The following is a 20,191-nucleotide window of genomic DNA, read 5'->3' on the forward strand; positions in this document are numbered from 1 at the left end:
AGGAGCGCGGCGGCCATGTTGCCGGAGCCCGCAGAGCGGAGGCGATCAGCGCAGTGGGAGGGGTGTGTCCTGTGAGTGACGCAGGGGGCGGGGCCGGCTGTGTCCTGTCTGAGGAGATCAGGGACCGGCAATGGCGGGAGTTTCCTGGGAGAGGCTGGAGGCGGCCGGTGCTCACTACATAGGAGCAGTATAGTGGCGGGGTAATAGTGACCCGGAAAGAGGGTGAGAGGAGGAGGAGGAGGTTACAATGTACCGGCTGTATGGAGTACCTAGTATTACACCATACATCCACTCACAGCTGAGTGCAGCGCCAGTGACACCTAGTGGTGGTGATAGGAATTATCCTGATATATCATCATCACCTCCACCATCACCACCACCTCGTCCACCACCCCAACCACCTCCACCACCACAACCTCCACTACCGCCTCGTCCACCACCCCAACCTCCACCACCACCACCACCTCGTCCACCACCCCAACCTCCTCCACCCACCACCTCCAACACCACCACCATCACCACCACCTCGTCCACCACCCCAACCACCTCCACAACCTCCACCACCACCTCGTCCACCACCCCAACCACCTCCACCACCACAACCTCCACTACCGCCTCGTCCACCACCCCAACCTCCACCACCACTGCCGCCACCTCCACCACCACCTCGTCCACCACCCCAACCTCCTCCACCACCACCTCCACCACCACCACCACCATCACCACCACCTCGTCCACCACCCCAACCACCTCCACCACCTCGTCCACCACCCCAACCTCCACCACCACTGCCGCCACCACCTCGTCCACCACCACCTCCACCAGCACCTCCATCACCACCACCTCCACCATCACCACCTCCACCAGCACCTCCACCACCACCATCACCACCTCCACCAGCACCTCCACCATCACCTCAACCACCTCCACCTCGTCCACCACCCCAACCTCCACCACCACTGCCGCCACCACCTCGTCCACCACCACCTCCACCACCCACCAGCACCTCCACCACCTCCACCATCACCACCAGCACCATCACCACCAGCACCTCCACCATCACCACCTCCACCATCACCACCTCCACCATCACCACCTCCACCAGCACCTCCACCATCACCACCACCAGCACCTCCACCATCACCACCACCTCCACCCACCACCCCAACCACCTCCACCACAACCTCCTCCCCAACCACCACCTCCACCACAACCCCAACCACCTCCACCACCACAACCTCCACCGCCTCCACCCCAACCACCTCCACCGTATCCACCACCACCCCAACCACCACCTCCACCACCACTGCCGCCACCTCCACCACCACCTCGTCCACCACCCCAACCACCTCCACCACCACCTCATCCACCACCCCAACCACCTCCACCACCACAACCTCCACCACCACCTCGTCCACCACCCCAACCTCCACCACCACTGCCGCCACCACCTCGTCCACCACCACCTCCACCACCACCCACCACCTCCACCTCCATCACCACCACCTCCACCATCACCACCACCTCCACCATCACCACCCCTCCACCAGCACCTCCACCATCACCAGCACCTCCACCACCTCGTCCACCACCTCCACCCACCACCCCAACCACCTCCACCACCACAACCTCCTCCCCAACCACCACCCCAACCACCTCCACCACCACAACCTCCACCGCCTCCACCCCAACCACCTCCACAACCTCCACCGCATCCACCACCACCCCAACCACCACCTCCACCACCCCAACCACCACCTCCACAACTTCCACCACCACCCACCACCCTCCTCCACCACCCCAACCACCTCCACCACCACCTCGTACACCACCACGTCCAACACCCCAACCACCTCCACCCCAACCTCCACCACCACAACCTCCACCACCACCTCGTCCACCACCCCAACCTCCACCACCTCGTCCACCACCCCAACCACCTCCACCACCCACCACCTCCACCACCACCAGCACCTCCATCACCACCTCCACCAGCACCTCCATCACCTCCACCATCACCACCTCCACCATCACCACCACCACCAGCACCTCCACCATCACCACCACCTCGTCCACCACCTCCACCACCACAACCTCCACCCCAACCACCACCTCCACCCCAACCACCTCCACCACAACCTCCACCGCATCCACCACCACCCCAACCACCACCTCCACCACCACCACCTCCACCACCACAACCTCCACCACCCACCACCACCCCAACCTCCACCACCACAACCTCCACCACCACAACCTCCACCACCACCTCGTCCACCACCCCAACCTCCACCACCACTACCGCCACCTCCACCACACCAACCACCTCCACCAGCACCTCCACCACCACCTCCACCAGCACCTCCATCACCACCAGCACCTCCACCATCACCACCACCTCGTCCACCACCCCAACCACCTCCACCCCAACCTCCACCACCACCTCGTCCACCACCCCAACCTCCACCACCACCTCCACTGCCACCACCTCCTCGTCCACCACCACCACCCCAACCACCACCACCCCAACCACCTCCACCAGCACCTCCACCACCACCTCGTCCACCACCTCCACCAGCACCTCCATCACCACCACCACCTCCACCATCACCACCTCCACCATCACCACCACCAGCACCTCCACCATCACCACCACCTCATCCTCCACCACCACCCCAACCACCTCCACCACCACAACCTCCACCCCAACCACCTCCACCACAACCACACCTCCACCACCACCTCCACCACAACCACCTCCAGCACCACAACCTCCACCTCAACCACCACAACCTCCACCGCATCCACCACCACCCCAACCACCTCCACCACCCCAACCTCCACCGCCCCAACCACCACCACCACAACCTCCACCACTTCCACCTCCACAACCTCCACCACCACAACTTCCACCACCACCCCAACCACCACCACCCCAACCACCACCACAACCCCAACCACCACAACCTCCACCGCCTCCACCACCACCTCCACCCCAACCACCCCCACAACCTCCAACACCACCCCAACCACCACCACCACAACCTCCACCACCCCAACCACAACCTCCACCACCACCTCCACCCCAACCACCACAACCTCCACCACCACCCCAACCACCTCCACCCCAACCACCACCACAACCTCCACCACCACAACCTCCACCACCCCAACCTCCACCACCACCAGCACCTCCACCACCACCTCCACCCCAACCACCTCCACCACCACAACCTCCACCACCACCGCCTCCACCACCTACCGCCTCCACCAGCACCACCACCTCGTCCACCACCTCCACCACCACCGCCACCACCACCCTGGATACCATTCATTGACTTTCTATATACACAAGGATGTATGCTATACAATTACACTTCTACTAACGTGGACACTTTGGGGTAAATTTACTAAGATTGGAGTTGTATTTAAGATGGGATGATACCCATAGCAACCAATCAGATTCCAGGTATTATCTTCTAGAAGGTGCTAGATAAATGAGAAGTAGATTCTGATTGGTTGCTATGGGCAACATCCCATGTTAAATAGAACTCCCATCTTATACCTCCCAACTGTCCCGATTTTGGCGGAACAATCCAGTTTTTCACAGTCTGTCCCACGGGTCGCAGTGTCCTGCGGGTGGTGGGGCAGTTGGGAGATTCCCCCCCCCCCCCCTCCCTGTCTCTCTGAGCAGAGCAGCGGTGAATAGATGCTGTGCGCATTCACGGCAGAGAGGGACAGGGGGCATGACCTGCAGCTCTCACAGCGCTGTTCATGCCCCCATAATGACCAAAACTGGGTGCGTGGCTTGCGATTGCGGCACTTGCCTCGAGGCCATGCCCCCTAAAAATCAGGCGCGCAATGTGGTCCCCCACACAATAAAACACGACATAGACTCCCACATGAAACATGACATACCACCACAATAAAACACGACATAGACCCCCACATGAAACATGACACACCCCCACGCAATAAAACAACACATAGACCCCCACATGAAACATGACATACCACCACGCAATAAAACACGACATAGACCCCCACATGAAACATGACACACCACCACGCAATAAAACAACACATAGACCCCCACATGAAACATGACATACCACCACGCAATAAAACACGACATAGACCCCCACATGAAACATGACACACCACCACGCAATAAAACAACACATAGACCCCCACATGAAACATGACATACCACCACGCAATAAAACACGACATAGACCCCCACATGAAACATGACACACCCCCACGCAATAAAACACGACATAGACCCCCACATGAAACATGACACACCCCCACAATAAAACACGACATAGACCCCCACATGAAACATGACACACCCCCACACAATAAAACACGACATAGACCCCCACATGAAACATGACACACCAGGGCTAAGCAGATTGTCCTTGGTGATTTTAATATGGTCATTAGGCCAAAGGACAGAGGAGGTTCAAGGACAACCATAGGTCCTGATTCCGATTGTTTTGTTAGTATGGATAGGCAGGCGGATCTGGTAAATGTGCATGTTATCCATTTCCCAGGCCTCACGGGTTACACCTATTTTAGTGCTAGTCGTAGGTCTAGCATAGATACGTTTTTTTGTTAAGGAGTCCTCGAAAACTCCATCTCCTAGAGGGGAAGTTAGTAGAGTTTTCTGATCTCAGTTTTCTCTCTGTCATTTTGAATGCTTCATAAACTTCAGGAACTGGATGGAGTACCCATGTGGTGGCTTATGCATATGATGTCATGGTAGTTCTGTCCTTTGAGGATGAGGCACGTGGTGTAGAAGAACTGCGAATACTCTGAAGCTTCATGCCCAAGAGTACACCAGGAAAAGTGAAGGTTTCTGGATGGGGAGGAAGGTGAAGAATTTTTCCTTCTGTATAGCCTTTGGGCCAGTGCGCTGATAAAGATTTCATAGCAATTATACCACACTATACTGGGAGATAAAACTGGAAGATACTACCTAAAAAGCTGAGACCTGGAGGAGATGGAAGCTCATTTTCAGGGAAAGGGTTGACGTGTGTAAAAAGTAAAACCAATTGACTCTGTTTTTTTTTTATATGTCAGCTATGTGTGCTGCTTCTTGCCACAGGAATATATTCAATAACTGTCGGAAGCTGCCGTCTTGTTGGAACCGGGGGGAGGGGGTTGCTCCAGCAAGCGAGGTCCCGTTTGTTGGAGTCGGGTGGACGCTGCCATGAGCCTCCAGTTACGCTGCTTCAGCCGCTGCTCACCCCGTCTCCTCCTCTCCTACCCCCTATCTCCTTTCTTCCGCTCCGTCCTTTTCTCTCTTCCACTCCGTCTCCTCCTCTTCCGCTGCTCCCCCAGCCACTGCAGACATCTCTCTACCCCCCCCCCCCCCGCGCCGCAGACGTCTTCCCACGCCAGCCGCTGACATACCACCCCCCCCCCCCCCCCTCGACAGTCGGATTTGGATGATCTTTGAGTAGGGGTTGTCGGGTCCATTCCTTTATTATTGAACATACCCTTTAGTCTTTATGGACCAAGCTAAATGATCTGTTCTTTCTGTTATGGGGAATTACAATTAATTTAGGGAGTAATTCAGACCTGATCGCTCCTTTGCAGAGGGCTGTGATCAGATAGCCGCCGCCCGTAGACGGCGGACATCTGCAAATCCGTTCACAACTCGCAATCGAATGATTTTTCTAGTCTGTGAACAGCCCAGGACTTACTCCCACAGTGCGATAGAAACAGGCTGATCGGAGCCGGAGCTGACGTCACACACCCGCCCTGAAAACGCTTGGGCACGCCTGCGTTTTCCCCGACACTCCCAGAAAACGACCACTTACCACCCACAATCGCTCGCTTCCTGGCACTCTCCTTGCAAACGCCTAACGATAAAAAAAAATTGCAGGATTGTTTTGCAGTTTGGCCTTGCACCTGTGCATTATAATCCGTACATGTGCGCAGTCATTCGATAATCGGCCGCTGTACAATTTCGCACAGCAATCAGGTCTGAATTAGGCCCTTAGCTGCAAGGTGTACTACTTACGAATCGAGAAAAGGAGGGAGGACTCTGGGGATTATTCAGGTTGATTGCAGATTCACCTCCTCTGGGGGTGTGAGATGAAATCCCGGCGGCGGCGGTCACTCTGCGCTGAATTGAATAGCCCCAAGGGCAAACTCCCAGTGCTGTTCAATTCACTTTCAATTGAATTGATCCCATTGTATATACAATACACTCATTGATAGTGAATCCCATTTATTTCCTTTGTGTCCATTTTTTTAGACTGATTAATTCCAACACAGGGAGGAAGTCATGTCACCACCCAGCTCATTACATTGGGGCTGGAGACCAGACAGCTTCCTGAAAGGACCTCTAGTAAGTTATGTTTATACCCATATTTTGGATTGGTGTCCGATTCTGTTGGAAACTGTGGGACCCGGGCTAGGGTTTGTACCACGGGAAAGAACTCTGGAGCCTTGGAGTAAAACAAGGTGATTTAATATATCTCCGCATACAGGTTATGGCAAGAGGTGAACAATAAAACAATAAGATATTTTGCAGCGTTCTTGAACAAAACTATAGAAGGTAGTCGGCTGGATACTTGTCCACAGGTGAGATGTAGTACGTGGATGTCCGATTCACTAGGTGCCGAGACCTTGTTTCATACTTGAACTCAGGTGTGCAATGGAGATGGGTGACTGGACAGCTGGATAACCGGAACACAGCTGAGTGCTTGAGCACAGATTTATTGTAGAGCGGAGGCATTCGATAGCCGGGACACGGCTAGGTGCTTGCACACAGATGAGCTGGATAGCCGAGACATGACTAGGTTCCTGCACACAGGTGAACTGCAGAGCTGGATAGCCGAGACATGACTAGGTTCCTGCACACAGGTGAACTGCAGAGCTGAATAGCCAGGACACGGCTATGTGTTTGCACACAGGTGAACTGGAGAGCCAGATAGTTGGGAGTCAGGCGAAGCAAAGGATACTGCTTGCACCAGAGTCTCTGTACAAATGTCAGCTGGGAATTCTCCTGAGGGAGTGAACAGCAGACCTGTAAGGACAACAAAACACTGACACTGGAGAGACCAGCTTTATAGCCCAGTTCCCCACTGGATTGGCTGGACATGTCACATGATTGCAGACAGAGCTCTGATAGGTATGCAGTACGGTCAGCTGATCACAGTGTCATGGATTGTCACATGGATGGAACTGGGGGGAAAGTCGGCATGCAAGGGACTGACGGCAGCAATGGCGGCTGACAGTGAGGTCACTAGTCATCACGGTCAGCGGTGATGACATACCTGAGAGTGTGAGTCCATGCCTGACTGGTACGGGAACCACGGGACAAACGGGTCAGAATGTGGCCAGGAAGGTTAGTGTGAACCTGTTTTGTGACACTTGGTTTATTGTAGCTCCAGCTATTTGGTCTGTAATGACCTTCTATGCCTACAAGTAGTTAGGGTGTTGTGAAGTAAAATATATCCTAAAAAGGGGTGTAGTATGGTATGCCGGCGGCTTGGCTCCCGGCGACTAGCATACCGGCGCCGGGAGCCCGACCGCCGGCATACTGACAGAGTGGCGAGCGATCCAGACAGTCGGCATACTGAAGACCACCCCTAAAAATAAGTATTTTCTTCATTGGGCTAAATTGGGTCCATTGCGAAGTTTATTGCTTCAGAACTGAATTGTCTTGCAAAGGCTACAGGAAAACATAAGATATTATATATGGTATGTACGGGTTTAGTATGAAATACCTACTATCAAAATGCCGACAACAATTGGCTGACTGTCAAAATCCCGAAAAGGTCACAATACCGACAATGTCAAAATACATTTAAAATACAAAGTCAAAATGCCCAAATTTTAAATACCGACAGGTCAAACAGTCAACACAAGTTTTTAATGATGTTTTCTTGTGTTTATGTGGACATGGACACCATATAAGTGTGCTGTGCTCGCCCTGCTTTGGACACGGTTATATTCCCCTTCCAGGTCCTCTGGGATGGTAACGAATGAACAAGCCGGGTTCAATGAAAAACTCATGTTGGCTTTTTTACCTGTCGACATTTTAAATGTCTGTATTTTTGGCCATGGGATTTTAATTGTAGGTAAATTGACCGCATCCCGTATGTACCTATCAAGCTTTATTTTTTCTAAACATATATATTTTCAGTCCTTGTTTTAATTAAAGTGCACAAAGTACATCTCTCACAAAGGGATCAGTACTAAATGCCGCCGGCCGGAATCCCGGCGGTCGAAATACCGACAGGGGTGACGAGCAGAACGCAGCCCCTTGCGGGCTCGCTTCGCTCGCCGCGCTGCGGGCACGGTGCCTCGCTACGCTCGGCACACTATTATATTCTCCCTCTATGGGTGTCGTAGACACCCATGGAGGGAGAATATGTCGGGATTGTGGCGGTCGGGATTCCGGCGTCGGTAATTCGAACGCCGGGATTCCGCCCGGCGGCATCTTGACCGCATCCCCTCACAAACCCACCTTGAATAACGGTGTAATAAGATGTGGTTTATATGGCCCTAAACATATATTTTTTCATAGGCTCTATGTGGCTCAACGTGGAGTTTATCTTTTATTTATTAGCTTTATAACCCTTAATACACCAAGCCTAGCTCATCAACGTACTTTACCAAGCTTGGGTCTTCAGAGGACCCCATGGTTTTTTGTCTAAATTCTCAACTTTTTGATGCGGAAAATTACTAAAATTATGTTTTTGGGGTTTCTGAAGGGATACGTTCCAGTAAGGGTACGACAGATAGCATAAAATATTTTATTTCAAGAGTAGTTAGCCAATAAAAGCCATATATTCTTCTTCATTACAGTCTGTACATTTTTACATCCGATTGGATACTGTATATTCTTGTAAAAAGGTTATATAATTTTACTACGGTAACAATACATCACTATTCATGTGTTACCATCGCTACAGTCCTTAGCATGTCAGAGTGGTGGTTGTTCTCCTGTGTTTCTCACATATAAAACATTCTGCAATTGTAACGTAGTACACCAAGCAGGGGTCCTGGTGGGACCCCAATTGTGTTTTTATTTACTTTGTTTTGGAAAGGACATTTTACAAGCCTAATTACACAGTATTTATCTTAATCCAATGCGGGACACATAGAAAAATCAGGAGTAAAATAGTTGTTATAGATACGGCAGGATCACAAAAAATAACATTCTGAGGTCCTCAGAAGACCCCCCTTGGTGTACTAAGGGTTAACCAAGTTGTAAAACATCACAGGATTGTCCTGATATGTTATATATGTACCAATCATTATCTTGTTACTCCTCCATTTCGAATACTGATTTTCTCATTCACCCATAAAGATACCTACCCCTGATGAAGTCCTTGTAAGAACGAAACGCGTATAATTTCAACACCCATTGTCCAATCCTGTGAGGACCTCGCCTCGAGCTCACACTTGTATAAGGTGGAGGTGGGGCTCAACCCCATCTCTCCTTAATTGGTTGTGGTCTGTTCATATCTATTCTGTTCTATGTAAGCATTGCATGCTGTTTTACTCAAGAAATACATTTTTCCTTCTGTTCTAAGAATAAAACATTTGGTATATTTTACTAATTGGCCTTACGGTCTTGTTTTTGGGTGATTTGATTGGTGAGGGGGTATCTCCACAGAATTAATTCCATTACTGTTATTGGACAATTCATGGTGAATAACACTGAAGAGACGCCATTACCTGTACATATGGACTATTTACCTCCCATACATGTCAGCGCCCTCTGGAATTTCTTTTTGTATAACAAAAGCTTTATTTACAAAAAAGGTCCCACGCTTATTTAGAATTTAAAAAAAACAAAAAACAAAAAGAAATGTTTAAAAAAAAAAAAAAGTTACAAAGTACATACAGGCAAGTAATTCAAATAAAGGGGTCGATTCTATTCGGCAACTAATGAATAGCGCCGGGAATTTGCTCCCGATGCTATTCAATTCAGCAACTAGTTACGTCGGTGATGGCCCGTTCTCGCCGACAAAACAGGTTGAATTGTCGGGAGAACGGGCATTCTCCGACGTAACTCTCCGGCGCGAGGCTGATTCCCGACAGAATCAGCCTTGCGCCAGCCGCGAGGCAGCACTTTTGTCGGTTTTTTTCTCTCATCCCCCGGGGATGAGAGAAGAATTCCTGACAATTGCAGGTAATTAGTTGCTGAATTGAATAGCGTCGGGAGCAAATTCCCGGCGCTATTCATTAGTTGCCGAATAGAATCGACCCCAAAGAGGACAAAACTTAGATTATCAGCCAGAAGATCTGTCCGGACGGAACTGTAGGTGAAAGCAGGTTAAACTTCAATACCTTTTATCTGTAGAGCATCACACCTTGGACGATGTCACCCAAACCCTTGCCGATTGGCTGATTAGATAATGAAGTCATCCCTGATCTGCTCAACTCACTTTAAACAGTCACATAATTGGGCATAACATCCCCTGCTGTATGATTTAGACTATGGGTATTATTCTCTGCTATTTTAGCTACCATGAGTGTAACTATTAACGCATTTGGGATGTGGGATTTTTGAGGCGTTTCATATCTTGGAAACATTACGTTGTGACTGAGACTCATTCTCTGAAGAGAGTAGAGAATGTGGCAGGAGCAGGCTGGTTGGTTAGTAGCCTGGCAGCTGTAAGCGGTGCAATTCTTTTGCCGGGAGACCCAGGTAGAGGGCATGGCAGCATACTAGGTGTGATCATACAAATACATGTATGACTTTAGGTAGATCTTCTGAGGGATTTAAGTGCTTGATTCTAGCTATGTTCCTCAGATTTAAGAACGAGCTGATTGTGGCCGATACCTGATGTTTGTCACTCCACCATCCAGGACCCCAAGATTCCGCACATGTTCAGTGTTTTGTAATTCTGAACCCCCAAGCATTAGTCCAAGTTGGTTGGCCAAGCAGTAGTCTTTCCCTTTCTTGGTGAGCTTTCATCACATGGACCTCTGTTTCACAAGGAAGGATTCACAGCCAACTGGATATCATAACACCTGGAGCTCAGCTAGAGAGCCATTTAAGATTGGTGTTGGATTTTCAGTACCTGGAGCAAAAGACAGACCATCTGCATAGCAGTGATAGACAAGGCCATGACGTCGGATTATTTCACGAAGTTGTCCCATATATATTGCAAAATACATAGTAGATAGGATAGAACCTTGAGGAACCTTGCTTGGTGATGGTGATGAGCATAGGCCCTCATTCCGAGTTGATCGGTCGCAAGGCGATTTTAGCAGAGTTACACACGCTAAGCCACCGCCTACTGGGAGTGAATCTTAGCTTCTTAAAATTGCGAACGATGTATTCGCAATATTGCGATAACAAACTACTTAGCAGTATCAGAGTAGCTCCACACTTACTCGGCATCTGCGATCAGTTCAGTGCTTGTCGTTCCTGGTTTGACGTCACAAACACACCCAGCGTTCGCTCAGACACTCCCCCGTTTCTCCGGCCACTCCTGCGTTTTTTCCGGAAACGGTAGCGTTTTCATCCACACGCCCATAAAACGCTGTGTTTCCGCCCAGTAACACCCATTTCCTGTCAATCACACTACGATCGCCGGAGCGATGAAAAAGCCGTGAGTAAAAATACTATCTTCATTGTAAAATTACTTGGCGCAGTCGCAGTGCGAATATTGCGCATGCGTACTAAGCGGGTTTTCACTGCGATGCGATGAAAAATACCGAGCGAACGACTCGGAATGAGGGCCATAGTCCAGAAGATTAAAATGGTTCCTCACTTGGGTAATGTCTGTGTGCAACATGAGCGGATTTATTTATCACACTCAAGAGCATGGAAATGGTTTTTCACCTGTGACTACTCTGATGTTCAACAAGATTTGATTGCTGTGCAAAACATTTCCCACACTCAGAGCATGCAAAGGGCTTCTCATTTCTGTGAATTCTCTGATGTGTAACAAAATGCGATTTATTTAAAAAACAGTTCCCACACTCAGAACATGGAAATGACTTCAAGCCTGTGTGACTTCTCTCATGTGTAACAAGTTGTGATTTCAGTGTAAAACATTTCCCACACTCAGAACATGAAAATGGCTTCTCACCTGTGTGTATTCTCCGATGTTTGACAATTTGCGACTTCCATGCAAAACATTTCCCACACTCAGAACATGAAAGTGGCCTCTCGCCTGTGTGACTTCTCCGATGTGTAACAAGATTTGATTGCTGTGCAAAACATTTCCCACACTCGGAGCATGTAAATGGCTTCTCACCTGTGTGACTTCTCTCATGTCTAACAAGATTTGATTTTACTGTAAAACATCTCCCACACTCAAAACAGGAAAATGGCTTTGCACCTGTATGACTTCTCTCATGTTTAACCAAATTTGATTTCAGTGTAAAACATTTCCCACACTCAGAACATGGAAATGGCTTCTCACCTGTGTGACTTCTCTGATGTGAAACAAGCTGCGTTTTCCGCGCAAAACATTTCCCACACTCAGAACATGAAAATGGCTTCTCACCTGTGTGACTTCTCTCATGGATAACAAGAGATGACTTGTGTGTAAAACATACCCCGCACTCAGAGCATGGAAATGGTTTCTCGCCTGTATGTATTCTCTCATGTCTAACAAGATTCGATTTGAATGTAAAACATTTCCCACACTCAGAACAGGGAAATTGTCTCTCATCTGCCGTAGATGGCTGATGGGTAATACGCTTTGTGTTCTGTGTAAAACATTTGGCATCTATAGAACAGGGAAACTCTGTATCTACTCTCAGAGCTGTAACAGATGCAACAATATCAGAGTGATCAGGAGAACATTTCCCAGGATCAGAGGGACCAGCTGATAGAGCTGGATGTATAATTGGGGTAAAGGGATTATCTTCTGGAGAATCCGGTCTACTGTCATTATCTTTTATGTCACAATCCAGGGATAACATTAGATGTCCTTCTGAGATATTCCTACTTGTGTGTCCACCTCCTAGAAATAAATTATAGAAATATAAATTTTAAATTTAACATTTTAATCTTGTGCTGTGCAGTAATATAACATCGCCTGTGCATACATTTAGGTAACACTAAGACTATGTGGGATTACTAGAGGTGACATGGGCTGTGCAGTAATATAACATCGCCTGTGCATACATTTAGGTAACACTGAGATCATGTGGTATTACTAGAGGTGACCTGGGCTGTGCAGTAATATAACATCGCCTGTGCATACATTTAGGTAACACTGAGATCATGTGGGATTACTAGAGGTGACATGGGCTGTGCAGTAATATAACATCGCCTGTGCATACATTTAGGTAACACTGAGACTATGTGGGATTACTAGAGGTGACATGGGCTGTGCAGTAATATAACATCACCTGTGCATACATTTAGGTAACACTGAGACTATGTGGGATTACTAGAGGTGACATGGGCTGTGCAGTAATATAACATCGCCTGTGCATACATTTAGGTAACACTGAGACCATGTGGGATTACTAGAGGTGACATGGGCTGTGCAGTAATATAACATCGCCTGTGCATACATTTAGGTAACACTGAGATCATGTGGGATTACTAGAGGTGACATGGGCTGTGCAGTAATATAACATCGCCTGTGCATACATTTAGGTAACACTGAGACTATGTGGGATTACTAGAGGTGACATGGGCTGTGCAGTAATATAACATCACCTGTGCATACATTTAGGTAATACTGAGAGATCATGCGGGATTACTAGAGGTGACATGGGCTGTGCAGTAATATAGCATCGCCTGTGCATACATTTAGGTAACACTGAGAGATCATGTGGGATTACTAGAGGTGACATGGGCTGTGCAGTAATATAGCATCGCCTGTGCATACATTTAGGTAACACTGAGAGATCATGTGGGATTACTAGAGGTGACATGGGCTGTGCAGTAATATAACATCACCTGTGCATACATTTAGGTAACACAGAGATCATGTGGTATTACTAGAGGTGACATGGGCTGTACAGTAATATAACATCGCCTGTGCATACATTTAGGTAACACAGAGAGATCATGTGGTATTACTAGAGGTGACATGGGCTGTGCAGTAATATAACATCACCTGTGCATACATTTAGGTAACACTGAGAGATCATGTGGGATTACTAGAGGTGACATGGGCTGTGCTGTAATATAACATCGCCTGTGCATACATTTAGGTAACACTGAGATCATGTGGGATTACTAGAGGTGACATGGGCTGTGCTGTAATATAACATCGCCTGTGCATACATTTAGGTAACACTGAGATCATGTGGGATTACTAGAGGTGACATGGGCTGTGCAGTAATATAACATCGCCTGTGCATACATTTAGGTAACACTGAGAGACCATGTGGGATTACTAGAGGTGACATGGGCTGTGCAGTAATATAACATCACCTGTGCATACATTTAGGTAACACTGAGATCATGTGGGATTACTAGAGGTGACACGGGCTGTGTAGTAATATAACATCGCCTGTGCATACATTTAGGTAACACTGAGATCATGTGGGATTACTAGAGGTGACATGGACTGTGCAGTAATATAACATCGCCTGTGCATACATTTAGGTAACACTGAGATCATGTGGGATTACTAGAGGTGACATGGGCTGTGCAGTAATATAACATCGCCTGTGCATACATTTAGGTAACACTGAGAGAACATGTGGGATTACTAGAGGTGACATGGGCTGTGTAGTAATATAACATCGCCTGTGCATACATTTAGGTAACACTGAGAGATCATGTGGGATTACTAGAGGTGACATGGGCTGTGCAGTAATATAACGTCACCTGTGCATACATTTAGGTAACACTGAGAGATCATGTGGGATTACTAGAAGTGACATGGGCTGTGCAGTAATATAACATCACCTGTGCATACATTTAGATAACACTGAGATCATGTGGGATTACTAGAGGTGACATGGGCTGTGCAGTAATATAACATCGCCTGTGCATACATTTAGGTAACACTGAGAGAACATGTGGGATTACTAGAGGTGACATGGGCTGTGTAGTAATATAACATCGCCTGTGCATACATTTAGGTAACACTGAGAGATCATGTGGGATTACTAGAGGTGACATGGGCTGTGCAGTAATATAACATTGCCTGTGCATACATTTAGGTAACACTGAGAGATCATGTGGGATTACTAGAGGTGACATGGGCTGTGCAGTAATATAACATCGCCTGTGCATACATTTAGGTAACACTGAGATCATGTGGGATTACTAGAGGTGACATGGCCTGTGCAGTAATATAACATCGCCTGTGCATACATTTAGGTAACACTGAGATCATGTGGGATTACTAGAGGTGACATGGGCTGTGCAGTAATATAACGTCGCCTGTGCATACATTTAGGTAACACTGAGAGATCATGTGGGATTACTAGAGGTGACATGGGCTGTGCAGTAATATAACGTCACCTGTGCATACATTTAGGTAACACTGAGAGATCATGTGGGATTACTAGAAGTGACATGGGCTGTGCAGTAATATAACATCGCCTGTGCATACATTTAGATAACACTGAGATCATGTGGGATTACTAGAGGTGACATGGGCTGTGCAGTAATATAACATCGCCTGTGCATACATTTAGGTAACACTGAGAGAACATGTGGGATTACTAGAGGTGACATGGGCTGTGTAGTAATATAACATCGCCTGTGCATACATTTAGGTAACACTGAGAGATCATGTGGGATTACTAGAGGTGACATGGGCTGTGCAGTAATATTACGTCACCTGTGCATACATTTAGGTAACACTGAGAGATCATGTGGGATTACTAGAAGTGACATGGGCTGTGCAGTAATATAACATCGCCTGTGCATACATTTAGGTAACACTGAGATCATGTGGGATTACTAGAGATGACATGGGCTGTGCAGTAATATAACATCGCCTGTGCATACATTTAGGTAACACTGAGATCATGTGGGATTACTAGAGGTGACATGGGCTGTGCAGTAATATAACATCGCCTGTGCATACATTTATGTAACACTGAGATATCATGTGGGATTACTAGAGGTGACATGGGCTGTGCAGTAATATAACATCGCCTGTGCATACATTTAGGTAACACTGAGATCATGTGGGATTACTAGAGGTGACATGGGCTGTGCAGTAATATAACATCACCTGTGCATACATTTAGGTAACACTGAGAGATCATGTGGGATTACTAGAGGTGACATGGGCTGTGCAGTAATATAACATCGCCTGTGCATACATTTATGTAACACTGAGAGATCATGTGGTATTACTAGAGGTGACACGGGCTGTGCAGTAATATAACATCGCCTGTGCATACATTTAGGTAACACTGAGAGATCATGTGGGATTACTAGAGGTGACATGGGCTGTGCAGCAATATAACATCACTTGTGCATACATTTAGGTAATACTGAGATCATGTGGGATTACTAGAGGTGACATGGGCTGTGCAGTAATATAACATCGTCTGTGCATACATTTAGATAACACTGAGATCATGTGGGATTACTAGAGGTGACATGGGCTGTGCAGTAATATAACATCGCCTGTGCATACATTTAGGTAACACTGAGATCATGTGGGATTACTAGAGATGACATGGGCTGTGCAGTAATATAACATCGTCTGTGCATACATTTAGATAACACTGAGATCATGTGGGATTACTAGAGGTGACACGGGCTGTGCAGTAATATAACATCTCCTGTGCATACATTTAGGTAACACTGAGATCATGTGGGATTACTAGAGATGACATGGGCTGTGCAGTAATATAACATCGTCTGTGCATACATTTAGATAACACTGAGATCATGTGGGATTACTAAAGGTGACACGGGCTGTGCAGTAATATAACATCTCCTGTGCATACATTTAGGTAACACAGAGACCATGTGGGGTTACTAGAGGTGACATGGGCTGTGCAGTAATATAACATCACCTGTGCATACATTTAGGTAACACTGAGAGATCATGTGGGATTACTAGAGGTGACAGGGGCTGTGCAGTAATATAACATCGCCTGTGCATACATTTAGGTAACACTGAGAGATCATGTGGGATTACTAGAGGTGACAGGGGCTGTGCAGTAATATAACATCGCCTGTGCATACATTTAGGTAACACTGAGAGATCATGTGGGATTACTAGAGGTGACATGGGCTGTGCAGTAATATAACATCACCTGTGCATACATTTAGGTAACACTGAGATCATGTGGGATTACTAGAGGTGACATGGGCTGTGCAGTAATATAACATCTCCTGTGTATACATTTAGGTAACACTGAGATCATGTGGGATTACTAGAGGTGACATGGGCTGTGCAGTAATATAACATCGCCTGTGCATACATTTAGGTAACACTGAGAGATCATGTGGGATTACTAGAGGTGACATGGGCTGTGCATTAATATAACATCGCCTGTGCATACATTTAGGTAACACTGAGAGACCATGTGGGATTACTAGAGGTGACATGGGCTGTGCAGTAATATAACATCGCCTGTGCATACATTTAGGTAACACTGAGAGACCATGTGGGATTACTAGAGGTGACAGGGGCTGTGCAGTAATATAACATCGCCTGTGCATACATTTAGGTAACACTGAGAGATCATATGGGATTACTAGAGGTGACACGGGCTGTGCAGTAATATAACATTGCCTGTGCATACATTTAGGTAACACTGAGACCATGTGGGATTACTAGAGGTGACATGGGCTGTGCAGTAATATAACATCGCCTGTGCATACATTTAGGTAACACTGAGATCATGTGGGATTACTAGAGGTGACATGGGCTGTGCAGTAATATAACATCGCCTGTGCATACATTTAGGTAACACTGAGGTCATGTGGGATTACTAGAGGTGAAATGGGCTGTGCAGTAATATAACATCGTCTGTGCATACATTTAGGTAACACTGAGAGATCATGTGGGATTACTAGAGGTGACATGGGCTGTGCAGTAATATAACATCGCCTGTGCATACATTTAGGTAACACTGAGAGTTCATGTGGGATTACTAGAGGTGAAATGGGCTGTGCAGTAATATAACATCACCTGTGCATACATTTAGGTAACACTGAGAGAACATGTGGGATTACTAGAGGTGACATGGGCTGTGCAGTAATATAACATCTCCTGTGCATACATTTAGGTAACACTGAGATCATGTGGTATTACTAGAGGTGACATGGGCTGTGCAGTAATATAACATCTCCTGTGCATACATTTAGGTAACACTGAGATCTTGTGGTATTATTAGAGGTGACATGGGCTGTGCAGTAATATAACATCTCCTGTGCATACATTTAGGTAACACTGAGATCATGTGGGATTACTAGAGGTGACATGGGCTGTGCAGTAATATAACATCACCTGTGCATACATTTAGGTAACACTGAGATCTTGTGGTATTATTAGAGGTGACATGGGCTGTGCAGTAATATAACATCTCCTGTGCATACATTTAGGTAACACTGAGATCATGTGGGATTACTAGAGGTGACATGAGCTGTGCAGTAATATAACATCACCTGTGCATACATTTAGATAACACTGACAGATCATGTGGGATTACTAGAAGTGACATGGGCTGTGCAGTAATATAACATCTCCTGTGCATACATTTAGGTAACACTGAGATCATGTGGGATTACTAGAGGTGACATGGGCTGTGCAGTAATATAACATCGCCTGTGCATACATTTAGTTAACACTGAGATCATGTGGTATTACTAGAGGTGACCTGGGCTGTGCAGCATTAAGAGGATTTTGGTACTTACCGATAAATCCATTTCTCTGAATCCTCTAGGGGACACTGGACACACCTCCGGTTCACAGACTTCACACCCCTAATGTCTAAGATGGAACTCCAGTGTCCCCTAGTGGATGAAAGAGAAATAACATCGCCTGTGCATACATTTAGGTAATACTGAGATCATGTGGGATTACTAGAGGTGACATGGGCTGTGCAGTAATATAACATCGCCTGTGCATACATTTAGGTAACACTGAGAGATCATGTGGGATTACTAGAGGTGACATGGGCTGTGTAGTAATATAACATCGCCTGTGCATACATTTAGATAACACTGAGATCATGTGGGATTACTAGAGGTGACATGGGCTGTGCAGTAATATAACATCGCCTGTGCATACATTTAGGTAACACTGAGATCATGTGGGATTACTAGAGATGACATGGGCTGTGCAGTAATATAACATCGCCTGTGCATACATTTAGGTAACACAGAGACCATGTGGGGTTACTAGAGGTGACATGAGCTGTGTAGTAATATAACATCACCTGTGCATACATTTAGGTAACACTGAGATCATGTGGGATTACTAGAGGTGACATGGGCTGTGCATTAATATAACATCGCCTGTGCACACATTTAGGTAACACTGAGAGACCATGTGGGATTACTAGAGGTGACATGGGCTGTGCAGTAATATAACATCACCTGTGCATACATTTAGGTAACACTGAGAGATCATGTGGGATTACTAGAGGTGACATGGGCTGTGCAGTAATATAACATCGCCTGTGCATACATTTAGGTAACACTGAGAGACCATGTGGGATTACTAGCGGTGACGGGCTGTGCAGTAATATAACATCGCCTGTGCATACATTTAGGTAACACTGAGAGATCATATGGGATTACTAGAGGGGACACGGGCTGTGCAGTAATATAACATCGCCTGTGCATACATTTAGGTAACACTGAGATCATGTGGGATTACTAGAGGTGACATGGGCTGTGTAGTAATATAACATCGCCTGTGCATACATTTAGGTAACACTGAGATCATGTGGGATTACTAGAGGTGACATGGGCTGTGCAGTAATATAACATCACCTGTGCATACATTTATGTAACACTGAGATCATGTGGGATTACTAGAGGTGACATGGGCTGTGCAGTAATATAACATCGCCTGTGCATACATTTAGGTAATACTGAGATCATGTGGGATTACTAGAGGTGACATGGGCTGTGTAGTAATATAACATCACCTGTGCATACATTTAGGTAATACTGAGATCATGTGGGATTACTAGAGGTGACATGGGCTGTGCAGTAATATAACATCACCTGTGCATACATTTATGTAACACTGAGATCATGTGGGATTACTAGAGGTGACATGGGCTGTGCAGTAATATAACA

At 47.1% G+C, this 20,191-nt stretch overlaps 1 protein-coding gene across 1 annotated transcript in view; it reads right to left on the reverse strand.

The window, feature by feature from the left end:
• Positions 1–8,766: 8,766 nt before the first annotated feature.
• The window catches only part of LOC134983725 (zinc finger protein ZFP2-like), an 80,466-nt gene continuing 69,041 nt past the window's right edge, over positions 8,767–20,191 (reverse strand). Inside the window, exon 6 of the mRNA XM_063949371.1 lies at positions 8,767–12,959. Within this exon, the coding sequence (XP_063805441.1) occupies positions 11,824–12,959 (1,136 nt within the window). The 3' untranslated portion in view covers positions 8,767–11,823. The remainder of the gene's footprint in view (positions 12,960–20,191) is intronic.

This window comes from Pseudophryne corroboree (assembly GCF_028390025.1).
Source record: "Pseudophryne corroboree isolate aPseCor3 chromosome 3 unlocalized genomic scaffold, aPseCor3.hap2 SUPER_3_unloc_22, whole genome shotgun sequence".
Classification (NCBI taxonomy): domain Eukaryota; kingdom Metazoa; phylum Chordata; class Amphibia; order Anura; family Myobatrachidae; genus Pseudophryne; species Pseudophryne corroboree.